The sequence below is a fragment of the Cervus elaphus genome, chromosome 1 (genome assembly GCF_910594005.1).
Source record: "Cervus elaphus chromosome 1, mCerEla1.1, whole genome shotgun sequence".
NCBI classification, from domain to species: domain Eukaryota; kingdom Metazoa; phylum Chordata; class Mammalia; order Artiodactyla; family Cervidae; genus Cervus; species Cervus elaphus.
The window spans coordinates 67,111,022-67,131,892 of record NC_057815.1 but is presented as its reverse complement, the minus strand read 5'-3'; the positions used below and the strand labels follow the sequence as shown (position 1 = coordinate 67,131,892).

The window sequence follows — 20,871 nt, the reverse complement described above, 5'->3', positions numbered from 1 at the left end:
CCTGAATATTCATTGGAAGAACTGATGCTGAAGCTGAAGCTCCAATACTTTGGCCACCTGATGCGAAGAGCCGACACATTAGAAAAGACTGATGGGGGAAAGACTGAAGGCAGGAAGAGAAGACTGCTGCACATGATGAGATGTTTAGATAGCATCACTGACTCAATGGACATGAATTTGAGCAAACTCTGGGAGACAGATAACGACAGGGAAGCCTGGTATGCTGCAGTCCTTGGGGTCACAGAGAGTCTGACACAACTTAGCAACTGAACAACATTCATATGGAAATTGCATAAATAAATACACAGCTCAATGAATTTTCACAAACTGAAAACACCTGAATAAACAGTATCTTGAATAAGAAACAAATCACTACCAGCACCCCAAAAATATCCTGTTCCCCAAATTGGCAAACCACTATTCTGACTTCCAAAACGAAAGGGTTATTTTGCTTATTTTTTAAATTTGTGAAAATGGAATAATATACTAGGTTCTCTTTTGTATACATCTTCTTTAACTGATTATGTTTGCAAGATTCATCATTTTTAGGTGAAACAGTAATTTTTCACTTCCCATTACCCTAGTAGTTTATTTATATGAATATGCTATAACTTATTTATACTTTTTATTGGAGGTAGAAATCAGAGTTGTTTCAAATTAGAGTTGTTTCCAGTGTGGACCACTATGAACAGTATTGCCACTAATGTTTCTGCATGTATCTTTCAGTGAACATATGTATGCATTTGTGTTGGGGATATACCCAGAACCTGAAACTACTGAGGTATAGGCAATGCAGAGGTTCATCTTTAATAGTTCTCTCAAACAGTTTTTTAAAATCGTTTCCAATTTAGACTCCTACCAGAGTACATAAGAGTTCTAGGTGCTTTACATTCTTGCCAGTACTTATAAAGCTTAGTAGAGTCAAGTTTTCTGGTTGGTTTCTTTTACCCATTCTGGTTGGTATGAAGTGGTAATGCACTGAGCCTTTAACTTGCATTTCCTTTAAGTCCAGTGAACTTGAGCACATTTCCATTATGTCCACTGGCCATCTGGATATTCTCTTTTGTAACCTGTCTATTCAAGTATTTTGCCCATTTTTTAGATTGGGTGGTCTTCCTTTCTCTTACTGATTTGTAGAGGTTCCTTCTATATTCTAAATATGATCCTTTGTTAAATGTACATGTTGCAAATATCCTCTTCCTCCCTGTATCTTCCTCTTTCACTTTTTAATGGTGCATTTTGAGCAAAAATTGTTTTTTAATGTAGTCCAATTTACTCATTTTTTTTTCCTTGTATGGTTGTAATGACTTTTGTATCCTATTTAAGAAATCTTTGCTTAGTTTAAGATCATGAGTATATTCATGTATGTTACCTCCCAGAAGTTTGATAATTATAATGTTTACATTTAGATCTACAAAAATTTTAAATGCTTTTTGTGTACAGTGTGCAGTAGGAGTCACATGACTGTCCAACCCAGTTGACTGGACACCACTGCAGTCAGTGTTGTCATATAATGAATGTGCTAAATGCTCACAGATACTTGCGTCTGTTTCTATATTCTGTATTCTGTTCCAGTGGGCTATTTGTCTCTTCTTGAACTAATACCACATTGTCCTAATTACTGGAGATTTAATGTAAGTCTTGCTATTTGGTAGAAAAAAATTTTTTTTAAGAAATAGTGGGGAGGAGCAATCTATTTACATGTCTGAAGTCACCACTATTATTAGCCAACTCTGAAGGAGCTTACAGTTGAGAGAGAGAGAGAGAGAGAGAGAGAGAGATACACAGAAAAGAACCAACCCTCTCAATTTAATCATAACAAGTAGGCCACTTCCCATGGCAAGTTCAGCACAAGCTACCTTGCTGTACCATGGCAATTAAAACCCGAAAGCAATGACCTCAGGTGGCTGAGCCTGAAAGGACAACGAGCAGGTCAATACTCCTGGGTTTTTTGTATGACATATAAGAGTATACAGCAGTTACTCAATATAAATGGTATCTTTTTAAAAAGTTGATCAAGACATGTCTACTTCTTAGGTCTCATGTCCCATCATCTTCCACGTGCCTCCTCAAGATTCCAAGATTAACACAAACTGCTTAAAGTTTCCCAACTGCATCTCCAGGATCAATGACTTCCCACTTTTGCCCAGAATGTTTCCCCTTCCTGCAGAGTTTGACTCTCCACCCAACACCCTCAGTGTGAGAACTCCTAGTCATTTTTCCCCTGACCAGGGATGGAACCTGTGCTGCTTGCAATGGAAATGCAGAGTCTTAACCACTGGACCACCAAGGAAGTCCCTCCTAGTCTAGTCATTTTTTAAGACTCCATTCATGCTCTTTCAGGAAGCCTTACCTCATTCCTCATGCTAAGGTAGGTACTATGCTTACGTGTTCCCATAGCAACCCTCTTTCCCTTAGACACCATTATCACTTAGCACATGTATCCATTTATTCAACAAATATTTTCCAACCACTAGTGATAAGCCAGGGCTTCCCTGGTGGCTCAGATGGTAAAGAATCCGCCTGCAATGTGGCAGACCTGGGTTCAATCCCTGGGTTGAAAAGATCCCCTCAAAAGAGGAGGGCACGGCAACCCACTCTGTTATTCTTGCCTGCAGAATCCCCATAGACAGAGTAGCCTGGCAGGCTACAGTCCAACCCATGGGGTCACAAAGAGGCAGACACCACTGAGTGACTAAGCACAAGTGATAAGCCAGACCAGGGTTAGCAATGGGGATATAATAGTAAATAACACAGCCATAGTTTCTGCTTGCTGAAACTCGCAATCTATTGGAAAAGGCATATATATAATAAGTTATTATAAGAAGATGCATAATTTGAGGGAGGAAAATAGAGTACTATGGGATTGTAAAAAGAAGGACTAATGCTATCATCAACATCATCATTATCACCACTAGTAATACTACTCATGGGCTCCATGTTTCAGACACTGTGCTAAGTACTTAAAACTTTCTTTTTTAACTTAATTCTCACAAAACATTTAAATAACATAGCTATTTAAAGGCAAGAAAAACCGCAGCTTGGAAAAGTTAAGTAACTTACCCAAGAACATACACTAGTAAGCAAAGAACTGAATCATTAACTTGGCTCTGCCTAATTCCAAAACATTTCTCCTAATCTCTGCCTTTCCCTTTAAGGATGGTGTGCAGAGCCTGCCAGTTTCCTCAATATTCTCTTTTCCCTTTAATCATGGAACTGCTGAATTTTTCCTGGGTACATGACTATTCATGATAAAAATTACATTTCCCAACCAATCCTACAGCTGGGTATGGTTCCATGACTGAGTTCTGCCCAGTGGGATATTAGCTCATGCCCGTGCTTTCCCCCTTCCCCTGCCTGCAGGCTGGAATGTGGACATGCAGGCTGAAGTGGGAGCAGCCATCTCAGACTAGGAGATAAAAGCAATATGATACGTTTGCAAAACAGAAAGCTGGAATATCTACCTATACTCTATATGACAGAAAAACAAACTCTATCTTATTTAAGCCCCTTGATTAAGTGAATTTCTATTATGACAGCCGAATGATTATCTCAACAAGAAGGTATTGTGTCTCATTCATTTCTCTATTCCTAGAGTCCAGCAACATTAAATGTTGAGTTGAACTTAATTAAATTCTGGTTCTAGTTTAGTTATTTACTAGCAGAATATATATACTGTCAGAGAGAAATCACTTATTCTCCTCAGTTTCCTTTTCTGCCCTGTCTACCTCACAGAATAGTTGGTGAGCCAAAAAGCATGGTTTTCAAATTTGTTGGTTACAAAGGGCCTAAAAAAGAAAATCATGTTTCCCTTTGTTAAGCACATGAAATACTCATCAATGTATTTTCATCATATAAAACAAGAATGACTTAACTAGCAGAAAATACGGTTATATTATATAAATGGAGTGGTCTGCTCAAAAAATATGAAACCATGAGTTTCTCTGTTAACATTTATTTTCATCAAATAAAACTGATGGGAGAAAAACTTGAAATTTAGACAACTCTATCCATTAGCTTAATATCTTCTAAAATATGGCAGACTGCCATTACTAAACTTAAAGAAGGGTTCCACTCTAGCATCACCAGCGTTCCAAGGGCCTATGGTTTGACAGGCAATGAGATAGTGGACATGAAAGCACTTTGAAAATGGAAAGAGATCATCACTTTTATTCACATCAAATATGACTCTCTCTAAAACTCTGACACTGTTGTAATTTAGCAAAATAGGCAAGGCAGGATGAGAGCCCAGTGGGCTGGAGACCGGCGCACTCTAATGGCGCAAGCTAAAAGTCAGGTCTTCACAAAAATCACTCTGTACCTGGAAAAGCTCTGAGAAACTCTAAAATAGTTTTTACAGCCCCAGTGTTTCCCGCTATCCCAAGCAACTGGATACTCCTAAATGAGTGTCAGTTCACTTTATGTACTCAGTGCAAGAATACATGTGGTATTTAATAAATGCTTATTGAGTAATTTGCCTCCAGTTAAAATAAATAAATTAATTTTAAAATAAATAAATAAATGTTTGTTGAGCTGAACTCTGTAAGACCTCCACTTGACCCTTTCAGGGAGAACTGCTTCTTTAGCTTTGCTCCACTGACATTTAGTTCATTTCTCTAGTAAAGCATTTCCCACATGTATTTTAGTTACATTTTTTAGCACTATCCTTTCCAGCCCACTTTATAGTATTTGTAAGAAGAGACTGTGCCCCATTCACCACAGCATCATCTGTGCAAAGCACTGTGCCTGGCACATAGCAGATGCTCAATGCCGGTTGTTCTTTTCAGTGAGTTACAAGAGGCAGACTTGAGGGAAAACATGGATGCCAGTTTAAAACAGCTCTCTGTAAGCCAGTCCTAAAATCCATGTCTAGCCCTATAGTCACTAGGCCAGCAAAACCAATCTTCCTGTTTCAAGGAAGCTAGGACTGTCACCATAAAGTGGTTTTGATCTGCTGATTTTTCTGGGAATGATGCCACGGTCTCCTCACAGACTTGTGGCTGTGAGCGCTGATCAATCTATGAGTGCTACAACCAAATAAGGAGGTGTCAGAAATGACAAACACCTCCGCTATGTCAACAGTCAAAACAGCATGAAATTTCCAAGAGAAAAGACATCTTGATTTCCTAGGGGCCATTCTACAAAGAGGAAGTAAATTGTCTGAGTTCAAAAATCTTACTCTCTTGCCCCAGAGCCTGAAAAATAGAACGTATAACAGCTAAAACTGACAGCCATTTATACTGCTTCTATTTCATCCTCCCACATCTTCCTCTTGGCATTGCTTTTATTCTTCAGCTGCTATTACCCTAGGATTGGAGGCTGAACAACAGCTGAGGGCAAGTAAGTAAGTGGTCTTGGGAGATAAGACCTAGCACTATACAAATGTGAAGGACTACATTCTTTTTATTTTTATCAAATAAAAACCACTCTAAACAATCTGAAGCCTTTTAAATTTTAACGGAATAATGATGCAGGGCCCTTGAAGGAATAATGAGATCTACACACTGAAACACAGTGCTATGTCTGGAGATATGCTTTGAAGTATAGTCCCTCACTGCTGTAAGTCAAGGTGGGTCTCACATGATGAGAGGGAAAAAAAGGAAGATATGCATGTACAAGGACACAGAGGCATGCGACAGCATGGACGTATGAGAAAATGCACCTGAAGCACAGGGTGAAAAGTGGGAAATCACTGAGAAGGAGGCTGGTTCTGTGCTGACAGACCTGGAATCCCATGATTTGCTCTCATCCTCATGTTGCCACCTGGGGGGAACCTTCGCTTTCACCTCTTCTGTCACTGACTCCTCAGAGAGGCAGCAAGGACAGGGCACAGGATGGAGGGATGGGAACGAACCTAGAGTTATAAACCAGGCCATGCAAGAGAGAGATAAAACCAGTATTGAAAAAAAAAGCTGAGTGAAGTAGATGTGCCTTTTCCTTCCCAAGGTTCAGAAGTCATAAGACTGAGTGTGGGACCTTTGGAAGGAGGAATGAAGAGATTATACCAGCAGAAAAGGGACAAGCGCTAGCCACTTTGTACATGAGAATTAACTCTTGTCTCAGGGCTGTAGGGCTCAAGAAAGTAGAGGAGTCAGCCTGAGTCAGAGAAGAAAAAGTGGAAATCTGGCTGTTTATGATTTTTTATAGGCTGTTACTTTAGGGAAAGAAAGGAGGCCAAAGATGCCTTCTAGCTTTTCCAGTCCAATTTACCAGGGGAACAAGAGACAGGGACTTGGGACAGGGCCTCTGAGAGCTAGCAGATGAAAAGTCTTCATAGGGCTGTCCCGAGCGCAAAGGGAGTCTCGAGCAGCCTCCACCACTACCCAGCACTATTGTGCTAGCCACCCTGGAACATGAATAGTATCCCGAGAAAAGCCTACAGCCCTAACAAAAGGGAGCATCACTCCCTTCAAGCAAGCAAGGTTAGTTGGAGACAGCTGTTTACAGAGAGTGGGTCGTGTTTGCCAGTTCTGATTTACAAAACCGCGGGGCAGCTCCAATAACCACATTTAGGTTCAGCTCAATCAATGTTTATTGTCCTCTACTTGATGCCAGGCCCTGGGCTGGACACTGAGGATACAGAAGAAACATGAGACAAGGCCTCTACCCTAAGGATGCTCATTGTTTAGGCATAGAAACAGTCATCAAAACAGGGTTAAAATAGAGCAGCAAGTCCTACAACAGAGGAAGCACAAGGAACCCCTTGTTCGTGGTAGGAGAAGTAACCCAGTGCAGGGAATTAGAGGTTTCTCAAAGAGGGAGATTTGTTTTCCCCCTCCTCATCCGATCTTCCTCAATGGGATTTAAAGGTTCAGGATGTATTAACCAAGAAGGAAAGTCTTGCAAGTAAAGAGAACAGCGTGTGAGAGATCTCGAAACAGTATGATGATCTATGAGATGGGAGAGGAAGTTGGAGAGAAAGATGGGACAGATGGCATTAGACATGTCATTAGGTTTCCTTTTATAAAAAGTCAAGGAGTGGGTCAGAGCATGGTATACACAGAAAATTATCTATAAGAGAGGATCCCAGGAAATTTAAAAAAGCAAAAAACTCACACCCAAACAAAACTAATTTTATTTCCTGCTAATTTATGTAAGACTTTTAGAAGGAGGATATCCCAAAATAAAACAACTCCAAGAACTTACTCTAAGGCGTCACAACTCAGAAAGGGTGTAAATCACTCCTTCTTCTGAATTTTAAAAGCACTTTGTATCCTCCTTTTAGCACTGTCACTTTCTGCTTGGGAGCATAGTTATTTGTGTCTTATCTCTAATGGTTTATCAGCTCCCTGTGAGCATGAACCAGGTCTTGCTCTTTCATACTATAAAACTTTATTGCAGCTCAGTCTGAATAGGCAAGATACCCCCAACGGTACCTAGCACGTAATAGATCTTGGAAAAAGATAGCATTATGGAGTTACATGATATCAGAGTTAAGAGACTCTTGAAGATATTCTAATCCAGAGTTTCTCAAACTTTGTGAAGAATCTGACAAAAGCTGTGGATTCTCTTCCCAGAAAAACTCATACATAGAAAACATTTTACGTACAACTTCATGGCCAGCCATACCCAGAAAGGTAAGATTAACTTGCCCCAAATCACAAAGCTAATAAGTAGTAGAACCAAGCCTAGAACACAAATTTCCTGGTTCCCAAGTCAGTACTCTTCTCATTACAAAGGAAAAAATTTAGTAGGGTTGTTTCCTGCTGGGAGGGTTCCTGATACAAGCCTCAGGTGTGGCAATGTTTCTCTTACAAAATTCCTTGATATAAGGATGATGCTCAGAAGAATGTGGCAAGTTTAGTGACTTCTGAGGTCTAAATGCAGTGGTCCTGGACCTCTGCTAAGGTGAGAAACAATGGGAGATGTGCAGGGTTTCGTGGGACCATCGAACTAAGCCAAAGAACGAAAAATGACATTGAAATCTCCCCAAGTAAGAACAGCAAAATCTTCCTAACTATACTGTTTGCAGGTCAAAAAGCAACAGTTAGAATGGAACAACAGACTGGTTCCAAATTGGGAAAAGAGTACATCAAGGCTATATATTGTCATCCTGCTTATTTAACTTATATACATAGTACATCACGTGAAATCCAGGTTGGATAAAGCACAAGCTGGAATCAAGATTTCTGGGAGAGATATCAAAAACCTCAGATATGCAGATGATACCACCCTTATGGCAGAAAGTGAAGAGGAATCAAACAGCATCTTGATGAAGGTAAAAGAGGAGAGTGAAAAAGCTGGCTTTAAACTCAACATTGAGAAAACTAAGATCATGGCATTCTGCCCCAGCACTTCACGGCAAATAGGTGGGGAAACAATGGAAACAGTGACAGATTTTATTTTCTTGGGCTCCAAAATCACTGCAGACGGCACCTGTAATCATGAAATTAAAAGATGCTTACTCCTTGGGAAAAAAGCTATGACAAACCTAGACTATGTATTAAAAAGCAGAGACATTACTTTGCCAACAAAGGTCCATCCAGTCAAAGCTATGGTTTTTCCAGTAGTCATGTGTGGATGTGAGAGTTGGATCATAAAGAAGACTGAGCGTGGAAGAGTTGATGCATTTGAACTACGGTGCTAGAGAAGACTCTTGAAAGTCCCTTGGACAGAAAGATCAAACCAGTCAATCCTAAAGGAAATCCACCCTGAATATTCATCAGAAGGACTGATGCTAAAGCTGAAGCTCCAATATTTTGGCTGCCTGATGCAAAGAACTGACTCATTAGAAAAGACTGATGCTGGGAAAGATTGAAGGCAGAAGGAGAAGGGGATGACAGAGGATAAGATGGTTGAATGGCATCACCAACTCAATGGGCATGAGTTTGAGCAAGCTCCAGGAGATGGTGAAGGACAGATAAGCCTGGCATGCTGCAGTTCATGGGGTCACAAAGAGTCGGACACGACTGAGCAACTGAACAATACTGTTTACAGGAAGTGATAGAATCCTGACTCAAAGACAGGCTGACTTTCAAGCCAACATTGTGTCCATCCCACCACAAAGTCCTCTTCAAATGCACAAAAATCTAACTACCACAGAAGCAATCCTGCAGCTGGAGCTGGAGCAATAGACTAAGTAATCCTAGAAATAACTCTCAGTTATCTGTGATAGTGGATTCAAGAAACACATGAATCTTTTAAATCTGCTAACACACAAGCAAAAAAAAATCAGCAATTTGGCTGAAAATGTTAATCCACTTCTATATGCCACAAACCATTCATTCAACTAAACTAAATGTATCACTTTCATTGTGAGGTCCATATTGAATGAAATACTAAGACGGTTTTTTCCTTAAGTGTCAGATAATAAAACCAAATCATTTGCTTTTCCCTGTGATAATCTCACCTAGGGACAAGATTGGGAACTGGCAATAGCATCTCCACTCTGGATCATATCCAAACTATATAACTGGAGAGAATTGAGGGACGACCCCCTATCCTTTCTGGCTCCAATATAATCCAATCTATGCACATCTGATCTTCTGGGTCTTTGCAAAAGCTACACACTATCCTTTTCTAAAGGACCCCTAGGGACTTCCCTGGCGGTCCAATGGTTAAGACTGCACTTCCACTGCAGGGAGCATGGGTCCAATACCTGGTTGAGGAACTAAGATCCCACATGCCTGGGCCAAAAGAATTTTGAAAATAAATAGAAGACTACTGCCTCCTTTACCTCTTCTGGCTTAACTAGATGCTTGTATCTTCCAATGCCATGCGTGGGCTTTGACCTGTAGTGCCGACTGGTGGTCAACAGAATGCCACCTGAAAGAGAGAAAATAAGACAAACCTGTTTCAAAATTCCTCAGGGACAGACAGATCATACATGAGGAGATAAATTCTCCACTGCAAGATGGAATATCTGGGGACAGCAAGCCCCTCGGTTTAAAGAACCAGAGTTATTTCTTGATCCTGAGCCGACATTCAATATACCCCTTTTCTCTTTCCTTTTGGCCCCCGGACTACATCTAGTTCCTGCTTCGAGAAATTCTCTCCTGTTAGAGCCACTGGTGTAGGGGGACAAAATACATTCTCACAGGACTCTCATTTTCTCTTGTCCCTCAACAGGCAGTAATCCTTTTGAAGTTTTCCAGTGAGGATTGTTCAGAGAGAAAGGTGGCAAAAATAACCAGCAGAAGGACTACAAAGTTGTTAAAACTATCCAATTTGCTTTATTTGTGTTGATATATAATGATCTCCAACAGCCTTCAAATGAATTACAATAAAAACTAAAAACATAAGGTACAGAACAGTACGTAGATAAAAAATAGAATTGCTATATATTGATACTCTACATTAATACTTTATATATTATATATTAATACATATTCATTGTGGTAGAGCCAGAGATGTGTCACCCAGATCCCCTTCAAAGAAGGACTTGCTGATACATACAAATCCTCCTTTAATCCCCATTATTTTTATCTTCATTTACAAACAAAGAAACTGCAGCTCAAAAAGTAGGAACTGGAGGGAATGCCAAGGTGATCCAGTGGTTAAGACCCTGTGCTTCCACTGCAGTGGGCATAGGTTTGATTCCAGGTTGGGGAACTAAGATCCTGCATGCCATGCTGCAGCCATAATAAATGAATAATAAAATTAAAAATAATAGTCAATTAATATAATAATAAAATAATAATAATATATTTTAAAAAACAAGAATTGGCCAAGGTCATCTGCAAGTAAAAGGCAGAAGTGCAATTTAAACCCAGGTCTATCTCACTAAACAGCCTGTGCTCAGATGTGTTATAACATCTGAATTTCTAGAATACAAAATCTAGCTAGACTTGATCATTCCCATATCTGATATCAGTTCCTTATTTTACCCTTCACTGGAACCAGCTGTGTTATGTCTGTGTATCTCTCTTGCTCACTCCCCACATTCCGGAAAAGTACTGGTCCTAGGTTCTGCTCTCTTTCCCCCTAGTTCCTGTGGTCCTACCCTCATCTCCCCAAAGCCACCACTTTGTGGGGTGCTAAATACAAAATCGTGTGGAAAAGTTTAATGACATCTAGTAAAATATTTCTTAAGTTTCTCTTTTCTAAAGTGTGCTTCCAAGTAGTCTGCTCTGTGTCAGGCCAATCAAGATTCATGGCTTCAACTATGGAGAACTGTATGGAGGTTCCTTCAAAAACTAAAAATAGAGCTACCATATGATCCAGCAATCCCACTCCTGTGCACACATCTGGAGAAAAACATGGTTGAAAGGATACATGGACCCCAATATTCATTGCAGCACTATTTACAATAGCTAGGACATGGAAGGAAACTAAACTGCCCATCAACAGAGGAATGGATAAAGAACATGTGGTACATATATACAGTGGATTACTGAGCCATAAAAAGAATGAAATAATGCCATTTGCAGCAATAGTGGACCAAAGAGATTGTCATACTGAGTGAAAGAAAGAAAGAGAAAAACAAATATATATCACTTATATGTGGAATCTAAAAAAAAAAGTACAAATAAACTTATCTACAAAACAGAAATAGACTTACAGATGTAGAAAAACTTATGGTTACTAGGAGGCAAGAGTGAGGAGAGAGAAACTGTCAGACTGGGATTGACATACACACACTACTATATATAATATAGATAACTAAAAAGGACCTACTATATAGCACAGGGAACTCTACTCAGTATGGGAAAAGAATCTAAAAAGGAGTGGATATATGTGCATATATAACTGATTCAACTTGCTGTACATCTGAAACTAACACAACATTGTAAATCAATAATACTCCAATAAAAATTAAAAAAAAGAAAGTCATTGCTTCAGAAACTTTCCTTGAATTCACAATCCACAATATTTCATCAAGACAACCCTTGGATATCATGGATCCCTTCCATGATATGCATCAGTCTGCATTTACAGTTACATGCCAACAACTGTATAGATACTGGGACAGTTACAAAGATGACTATAATATGCTACTTTCCCTCGAGACACTCAGTACATACTGGCGAAGGATAATGGGAAAGCAGATAACTACCTTATGGTGTACAAAATACTTTAATGGAGATAAAAGCAAGGAACCTAGATGAAAGAACAACTAACTCTGTCTGGGGCATAAGGTGGGGGCGAGGGGGTGAAGGAGGGTACAGGGGAAGGGTTCAGAGAAGTAACAGCTGCATTCTTAAAAGAGGAGTAAGAGTTTACCATGCAAGGAAGAAGGAAGTATGTTTGGCAGAGATTTCCAAATAACTGAGGTATCTTTTGGTCATGGTTCCAACTGACCCTCTGAGCCTTTGGGTTCCAGACTCTGCAACCGAGGGTACCACCCAAAGAGCTAATATGCAAAACTCCTTGATGGGTACACAATCATGCTCAGACCACAGCTTTGAAAATGAATCTATCCACCAAGATTTTATTATGACTTTAATACATGACCTTCTAAAAAGTACTGAACTCCCCAAAGTATGTTTATTCATTCAACAAATATTTATTACTACCCAACAGAGTAGCCAGCAACAATTGTACCCTCTCAACCATGTGACTTGCACATACCAAGAGTTATGCAGTGTACAAACCACCCAATATCCATGGAAGGCCTGGTTGGTACCGCCCTAGATGCTGGAGCTCTAACAATGGACAAACACAAAGCCCCTGCAATACAGAACCTATGATCTGTTGGCGAGACTAATATCAACGCTGGGTGAAAAGGGCTCTCTATGATAAGAGCCATATACATGGGATAGGCATTAGGACTGGACTCGTGGTGTCAGGAAACGATTCTTAGAGCAGGAGACTTTTAAGTAAAACCTGACAGGTGGCTTGGAGTTAGTGAGGCAAGAACACAGCATGGGGAGAGGAAGAGCCAGAGAGAGAATTTCAAGGTAGAGTATGAGGAGAAAGGCGGCAAGAGACGCGCTTACAGAAACAGGTAAAACTTAGGAACAGCTTAATTATTCAGTACTTATGATGTACCAGACACTGTGCAAAGAGGTGGAGATATAACAGGGGACATGACCAACAAAACCCTGCTTGTGGAGCTTATAGTCTAGTAGGAGGAGGGAATAGTCACCAAAAAAATATGAAATTACAAATTGTGAAGAATGATAAAAAGAGCTATGGCAATTCAATCGGTGGATCTATTTTAGACTGAAATATCAGGAAAGGCCTCTCTAAAATAGAATGACCTGTGAACTGAAACTAGATGTCAGAGGAAAATAATAATAGTGGCTATCCCCAGGGAGAAGTGGCTAGAAGGCAGGAGAGAGAGATTTACTGCTGACTTTATACTCTTGATTCTTTAAAAAATTTTTTTCGTGTACATGCATTATCTACTCAAAAAAATAAAATAATAAATTGAGACCCAAAAGATAGATATGGAGTTTATTAGGTAAAAGATAGAGTGAATGTTCCAGGCAGAAGGAATAGCATGTGCAAAGCCCTCAGTAGGTGACACTGATTGGCATATTCAAGGAATTAAAAAGGCTGTCCATGTGGCTGAAGCAAAGCAAGAGGGACTGCATGCACCAGAGATTAGGGCCTTGTTAAGGGTTTGGATTTCATGCTGAACATCAGAGAAATTATATGCCTAATGTGTTTTTAAAAGATCAGTTTGGTTGTTGTTGGGGGAAGGCGAGTGTGAACGGAAGTTCAAGCAAAGATTCAAGTAGTGGCCTTGGCTGAGTTGTTGTTAGTCTTCTTGTATCCACACCCCCATCTTTATTCCACCCTCTAAAGCTGACAAATGAATCCTTCTAAAACACAAACCGAATCATGTTATTTTCCTTCATTAATTCAACCATTTATCCATTGCACACACACAATTTTTTAAAAAGTCTTTGCTGTATTTCAAAATGTTTGATGATTTTCCACTGTCTGAAGTTCGTACTCCTTAGGCAAGCTTTTAAGAACCTTAATTTGTAATTTAGTTCCAACCACTTCATGTCCTCACTCTCCATCCTCCAGGCCTTTAACACTTTGCTTCTCAGCCACAGAGCTACACTTGGCATTCTGTATAAAACATGAAGTTCTCCTGCCTCTGCTCTGTGCCAGGCTGTCCCCCGTGCCAGCACTGCACCTCTCTGGTGATATCCTTCATCACCTCCAAGGCCAGCTTAAATGTCATTGTCTCTGTGCTTCCCTAAACATACAAACGTCATCAAGAGTTTACTTGTGGTTACAGCTCTCCCATGCCTCCATTGTATAGTAAAATATTTGGTGTAAATTAAAAACTACAACCCAGGTGATCACCCACCACTGGTTTTAAATAACAGAACCAAAAGTGATCTTTGAGATGATAACACATCTTAGGTGAAAATACCACAAATGCTTGCCTCAGCTTCTCATCTACTGGAACTCCTTGGCAAGGAGGCATTTTCAAATTTAGTCTGGGGCAATTCCTATAATTAGAGCAGCTGGTTAATTAAGAAGTTAGTTCAAACTACTGTTAAATTAACCATCTTCTCTCTTAAATGAACGGTTTTGGTCAAATTACCAATGGTTAAACTGCTTAATTAGCCAGTTGTTTTAATTATAAAATGTACAACTTTGAAAGCCTCTGATTTCCATTAAGTTCAACTGAGTTTTTTCCCCCTGCTTGTGTCATTAAGCTGGTTTCCTGCTGTCATATTAACACTGCTGCCTCCTGAGAGAAAAGGCAACTCTTTTCATTGAAGAAGACACAAAACCCCAGGACTTCAAAAGGAGGCTTTGAAAATCTTTCAATTGGTACAATTATAGAATGTAATCATGCATTGAGTTTTCCCACAACATGTCCCTTCCCTTTATATATGCCAGCGTCAACTGTCCTTCAATGTCCTTGTTTACTAAACTGGGAACTAAACTCATCAATCCAGGATGAGGATAAACAACTTCATTTTCATTATTTCTCCTTCAAGATTGGAACAAGCATTTAGAGCAGGGCTATGCAGAAGAGAAAGAGGGAAAAACTGGGGTAACCCCAGCCAAGAATATAATTACAGGATATTTTTTCCATTCAATAGACCACAAGTCCCTGAAGGGCAGATACAACCCCCAGCATCTGGCAAATAGTGTGTGTTCAGTAAATGTTGGGGTGCTTTTGTTTGCTTGTTTTGAAATTCTAGAGATATTTTAACAAGGCAATCTGCAATGATTTGGCTCTGGCAGCTACCCACTTTTTAAAAAATCTCTTTCAAACTTCTTTCAGCTTTTTAATTACACTGAACTACTTGGACTTGCATGTACCATGCTTTGCTGACTCCACCTTTCTGCTCATGCTATAATAAGAGGAGTCTGAGTTCCCTTCATTTAACCTCCTTATATATTTACCTCTCCGTGTACATTTAAATCAGTTAAAAGAAAAAAAAAAAAAAGATGGTCACTACAATCAGGCTTTTCCCTTAGAGAGAGCAGCTGGGATGGTAGCCAGGACCCACGAAGTATGATGGGTAAAGGTAAGAAAAGGACACTGCTTCCTCCTCATTTTTTCTGAACACCATTATAATTCAATTTTAAAATGTCTGACTTTATAAAAATGTCAAGGACCCATGAAAAATGACAACAAAGCTATGTCCTTTCAAAGAGAATTACCTTGGCATGCAAGGTAAGTTACCCTGGACCTGGGAGTCTTCTAGGCACTGAGATTCCGCAATTGAAATGGGCAAAGGAAAGGATCAATGGCCTTGAAAATAATGTTTGTAAATATTTGAAAATATGTTCAACCAACTAGTAATCAAAGACATGCAAATTACAAATAAAAGGGATGGCATTTTTAAACTTATTAATATCAGTAAACGTAAAAAACAACACTCAATATTGATGAGTATATAAACAGGGATTCTAAAATACAAAAGAAACCTACAAAATGGTTCAATCTTTCTGAAGAGCAATTTGGTAATACACATCAGTAGCTGTAAAAACATGCATTTTCAAGGACTTCCCTGGCAGTCTAGTGGTTAAGACTCCAAGCTTCCAATGCAAGGGGCTCAGATTGGATCCTTGGTTGTGGGGGAATTAAGATTCCAAGTGCAACCAAAAAAAAAAAAAAAGCACCAAACCTAAAAATGTGCATTTCCTTTGGCCCAATGATTAGACTTTTAGAAATATATATCCTATGTAAATAATCACACAATGAGAACAAATACAAATGTGCAAGCATGTTTATCATACCTGTTTACATTTCAAAATTTTGGAGACAACTTAAAATTTCTCCAAATAGCAAGCTAAGTAAACTGCTATTGTCCATCTTTCTTTTCAAAAGGATCTTTTTTTCTATTGAACTTTTTTCAATAACATTTAACATGTCCCCATTTGATCTAGCTTTAAAATCAAGAATAAAACAAAACGTTACCTCAGAATTAGGTAGCTATCAGATACTAAAATATATCACAAAACTATAGTAACCAATAGTATTAAAACAACTTGGTACTGCTATCAAATATACAGATAGATCTATGAAACAACACAAAGTTAAAATACAGTAGGTTCTACATCTATATGGAAACTTAGTATATGATAAGGTAACATCCTCAAATGTATGGGGAAAATGTTGGATGTTTCAATAAAGGTTAAAATAACTGGCTGCCCATTTGCAGGGGGAAAAAACTGCATCCACACCCATTTCTAATTCCAGATGGACCACATGTTAAAAAAAAGAAAAACAGGAGATAAATGAAGGATTTTTAAAAATAATCTTGAGGAGGGAGTAGAGATCTTTCTAAGCATGAAGCAAAATCTAGAAATCAAAGATTAATGAACTAAGCTACATAAAAATTTTAAACTTCAATTCAGCAAAAAGCAAAAAAACAAAAGTCAAGGGATAAATGACTAGAAATAACAGAAAGCATTTATGATAGGAAAATGCTTATTTTCTTACTATATGAAAACTATATAAAAGTTCTTACAGATCAAAAATGAAAAAGCATACAATTAAAAAGAAAAATGGGCAAAAATTATAAACAAGCAGTTCACAAGAAAAGAAATGCAAATGGCAAAAAAAAAAAAAAAAAAAGACAAACTTTCTCAAGAAATGCAAATTAAAATCAGACATAATTTTCACCAGCAAAAAAGTAAGATGTTTTAGAAAACCCAGTTTTGGGCCAGAAAATAGAAATGTAAATTAACACGACTTCTCTGAAGGGCAATCTGACAATACTTACCAAAATTTTCAACTCACAACTCATTGACTCAGCAATTTCAATTCCAGGAATTTATCTTACAAATGTACAGGAACAACTTTACAAAGATGTATAAAAATGGTTGCTGCAGCATTTTTGAAGTAACAAACTGAAAACAACCTAAATAGCCAGCATTAAGATATAGTAATATACACACGTAACATATATGTTCATATACCATAAAACTTTCCTGAAAAATATACAAGAAACTGCCATCAACGCATACCACTGAGGTGTAAAACCTGGAAAGAAAACCTTTCATCATATATCCTTTTGTACAATTTCTATTTATTTTTAACATCTGCATGCTTTTATAATTTTCAACAGTTGATAATTTTAATTTATTTTTAAAACCTTCCTCAGAATACATAGCAGTTCAAAATGAACTTATTATCTGGTTATGGGATAAGGGATGAGTCCAAGACTAGGGGACAGACAGGTCTTGAACATAATCCTTATTTTTTAATATACAAGAAAAATTAAAACAATGAAAGTCTAACAAAATGTGCAGTGCTTAGTCGCTTAGTCATATCTGACTCTTTGCGACCCCATGGACTGTAGCCTGCCAGGCTCCTCTGTCCATGGGGATTCTCCAGGCAAGAACACTGGAGTGGGTTGCCATGCCCTATTCCAGGGAATCTTCCCAACCTAGGGATCGAACCCAGGTCTCCGGCATTGAAGCCAGATTCTTTACCATCTGAGCCACCAGGAAAGCCCACAAACAAAATGTGAATAACTGCCAAATCTGGGCTCACTGACATATTACCTTTTCACTTTTCTATAATTTTTTATATCTTTCAGAATTAAGTGTCATTAAGAGAAACATAACCATTTAAAAAAAAAATCCTTCCAGACCTCCCTGGTGGGCAGTGTATAAGAATTCACCCGTGGATGCAGGAGACATGGGTTCTGTCCCTGGTACGGGAAGATTCCACATACTGTGGAGCAATTAAGCCCCTGAAATACAACTACTGAGCCCCACTGTAGGGCCCTCAAGCCACAACTACTAATCCCGCAGGCTGCAACTACTGAGGCCCAAGCACCTAGAGCCTGTGCTCCACAACAGGAGAAGTCACTGCAACGAGAAGCCCATGCACCACAACAAAGAGTAGCCCCCACTCGCTAAAACATGAGAAAGCCCACACAAAGCAACAAAGACCCAGTGCAGCCAAAAATAAATAAACAAATATATATAAAATTATTATTTTTTTAATCTTTCCTTAACCCCACATCCCTCTCCAGCTCCTGCCAGTTCTCTCTCCTTCCATTCAAAAACAAACTTCTTAAATATATTGTCTGTAACAGCTTTCTGTAACTCCTGAATTCCCATTCACTTGTCAACGCAGTTGATTTTCACAACTGACCTTACCACACCTACACAGATACTACTCTCCCTAAGGTCACTTCTATGTTGTTAAAACCAAGGGATATTGATTAGTCTATATCTTTTGGAAGCCCCTCTCAGCAGCACACAGCTGAAACTGGTTAACCACCCTCTTCTTCTTAAAGCACTATCATTTTGGTTGCCATGAAACTATACCATCCTGGTTTTCTCCTACCATGTTGGCCTCCCTTTTCAAGCTCATTAGCCATCTCTTTCACCCTCTACCCAATTGTTTAATGTTGGAGTTCCCCAGGGCCTGATCCTTGGGCCTCTTCTCTACTTGTGTTCCCTGGATAGTCTAATTCATTCTCAAGAAAAATCAACAGTATGATGACTTTCAAATTCAGTTTCAACCCAGACCTATATTTTGAGCTCAAGATCAGTGTCTCCAGTGGACTACTTCGTATATTTTCCTCATAAGCACTCCAACTTAACATATTCAAACACCAGACTCAGATTCTTACCCTACAGATTGTTCCATTTAAGGCAGTATATTCAAAACAAGTATGTAGAATATTTATTTATTATAGTGGAAACATATTCACCATAGATTAAGTGGAGGAAAAAAGCAGATTATGAAGCGTTATATATAATTTGTTCCCATTACTGCAAGACAAAAAAATACATATATACACACAGAGACAGAAAGAGAAAGAGAAAAAGCAGGAAAAAGATCTGGTAGGATATACACCAAAATGTTAAGCAATAATTTCTGGAGGATAGGATAGGATTACAAGTGATTTTTATTTTCTTCATCTCCTTCAGTTTCTTCGTGTGTGTGTGTGTGTGTGTGTGTGTGTGTGTGTGTAGTATTTATTTTCCATATTCTTTAAAATGCATGCTTTTCGCTTTTATGATCAGATTTTCTTAGCTCTTTTTTCCTTTCCTGATAGGATATGGTATAAAATTCAGAGCATCAATTATTAAGTTTTCTTGCTAAAACTATTTAATTTAAATCTAGTAAAATTTTAGATCTAACTTCCAGTTTGCAGGAAGGGGACAGAAGAACATGTCATAAAATACCACAAGGAAATAATCAGACAAATTAAAAAGCAAGGACATTCTATAAGTCAAACAGTCTAGCCTAATCAAAAAGCATCTGTTGCAGAAATGAAATAGTGAAAGAACTGTTCTATATTAAAGGTGACATTATAGCAAAATGCAAAGCATGACCCTTCTTTGGGCTCTTGGTTATAAACAATCTCATAAAAGACTTTTGGGGGACACCCAAGGAAGTAGATAGAGTATTAGATGACACTGAGGCATTATTATTAATTTTCTTCAAGGAGATAATGCTATTGTGGTTCTTAAATAGAATGGAAAGAATATCCTTGTTTCTAGAAATGCATGCTTAAGTATTTACGGGTGAAGCATCATAACATCTGATCAAGAAAGCTGAACCTGACAAAATGTTAACCATAGTTGAATTTCAGTGATGGGTCTAGAAGTGTTCATTATATCATTCTTGGGGAAAAAATTATTTCTTACAACACTGTAAGTTTTCAAACGGCAAGGACCAAATCATCTTAATTTTATACCCCCAGCATCTAAAATGCAGCCTAGTCCAATAAATATTTGTTAAGAGAATGAATAAATAAAAAGAAGCACATATTTTGAAAGGTTGGGCTTTAGGCCTGGTGGAAGTGGTGATTCTCTACACATTGCTGCCATTGTCTGAAATAATTAACAGACGTAAAACTTATATCGTGCACGGCACATAATAAGCACTCAGTAAATGTTAGTTCCATTCCTTACTCCCATCCTTTTATTTCTGATACTTTGTTTTGGCCACACCATGTGGCTTGTAGGATCTAATATAGTTCCCCAGCTAGGTATCCAAATCATGCTCCCTACAGTGGAAGTGAAGATTCCTAACCACTGGACCACCAGGGAATTCCCTGTTTCTGTAACTCTTTAGTCATATAACAGATGTCATTATCTAATGGCTGCTTTGAAATCTGTCACATAATAAAGTAAAAATGGCAAGTAATAGGATTGAAACATTGAAATTCATTGAGTTAACCAGATTGAGTGGATTTATTTTGGATAAAATCCTGTAGAAAAAGCCTTAGCCTGGTAGATAATGGACATGAAAGACAAGGTCTGGAATAGTAGCAAAAATAATAATAAAAATAGTTTTTTTTTAAACATTTTTGAGCACTTTATATGTTTTACCTCACTGAATCTTCAAATAATTCACTGTAGTTTGTACTATAAATTCCCCTCATTTTTTAAAGTGAGAAAACCAAGTCATAGAGAGGTAGTTAAAGGTCACAGAACAGTATGTGGTAGAGCTGGAAATCTAAACCTACTACAGAACTCTTGCTCTTAACCCAGAATTTATGTTCTTGCCCATTGTCCAATTCCATGTGAGGG

General features: G+C 38.5%; 1 protein-coding gene across 1 annotated transcript in view; it reads right to left on the bottom strand.

The window, feature by feature from the left end:
• MRPL48 (mitochondrial ribosomal protein L48) overlaps positions 1 to 20,871 on the bottom strand; it is a 45,499-nt gene that overhangs the window by 13,872 nt on the left and 10,756 nt on the right. The window contains exon 4 of the mRNA XM_043906905.1: positions 9,677 to 9,765. Coding sequence (XP_043762840.1) covers positions 9,677 to 9,765 — 89 coding nt within the window. The remainder of the gene's footprint in view (positions 1 to 9,676; positions 9,766 to 20,871) is intronic.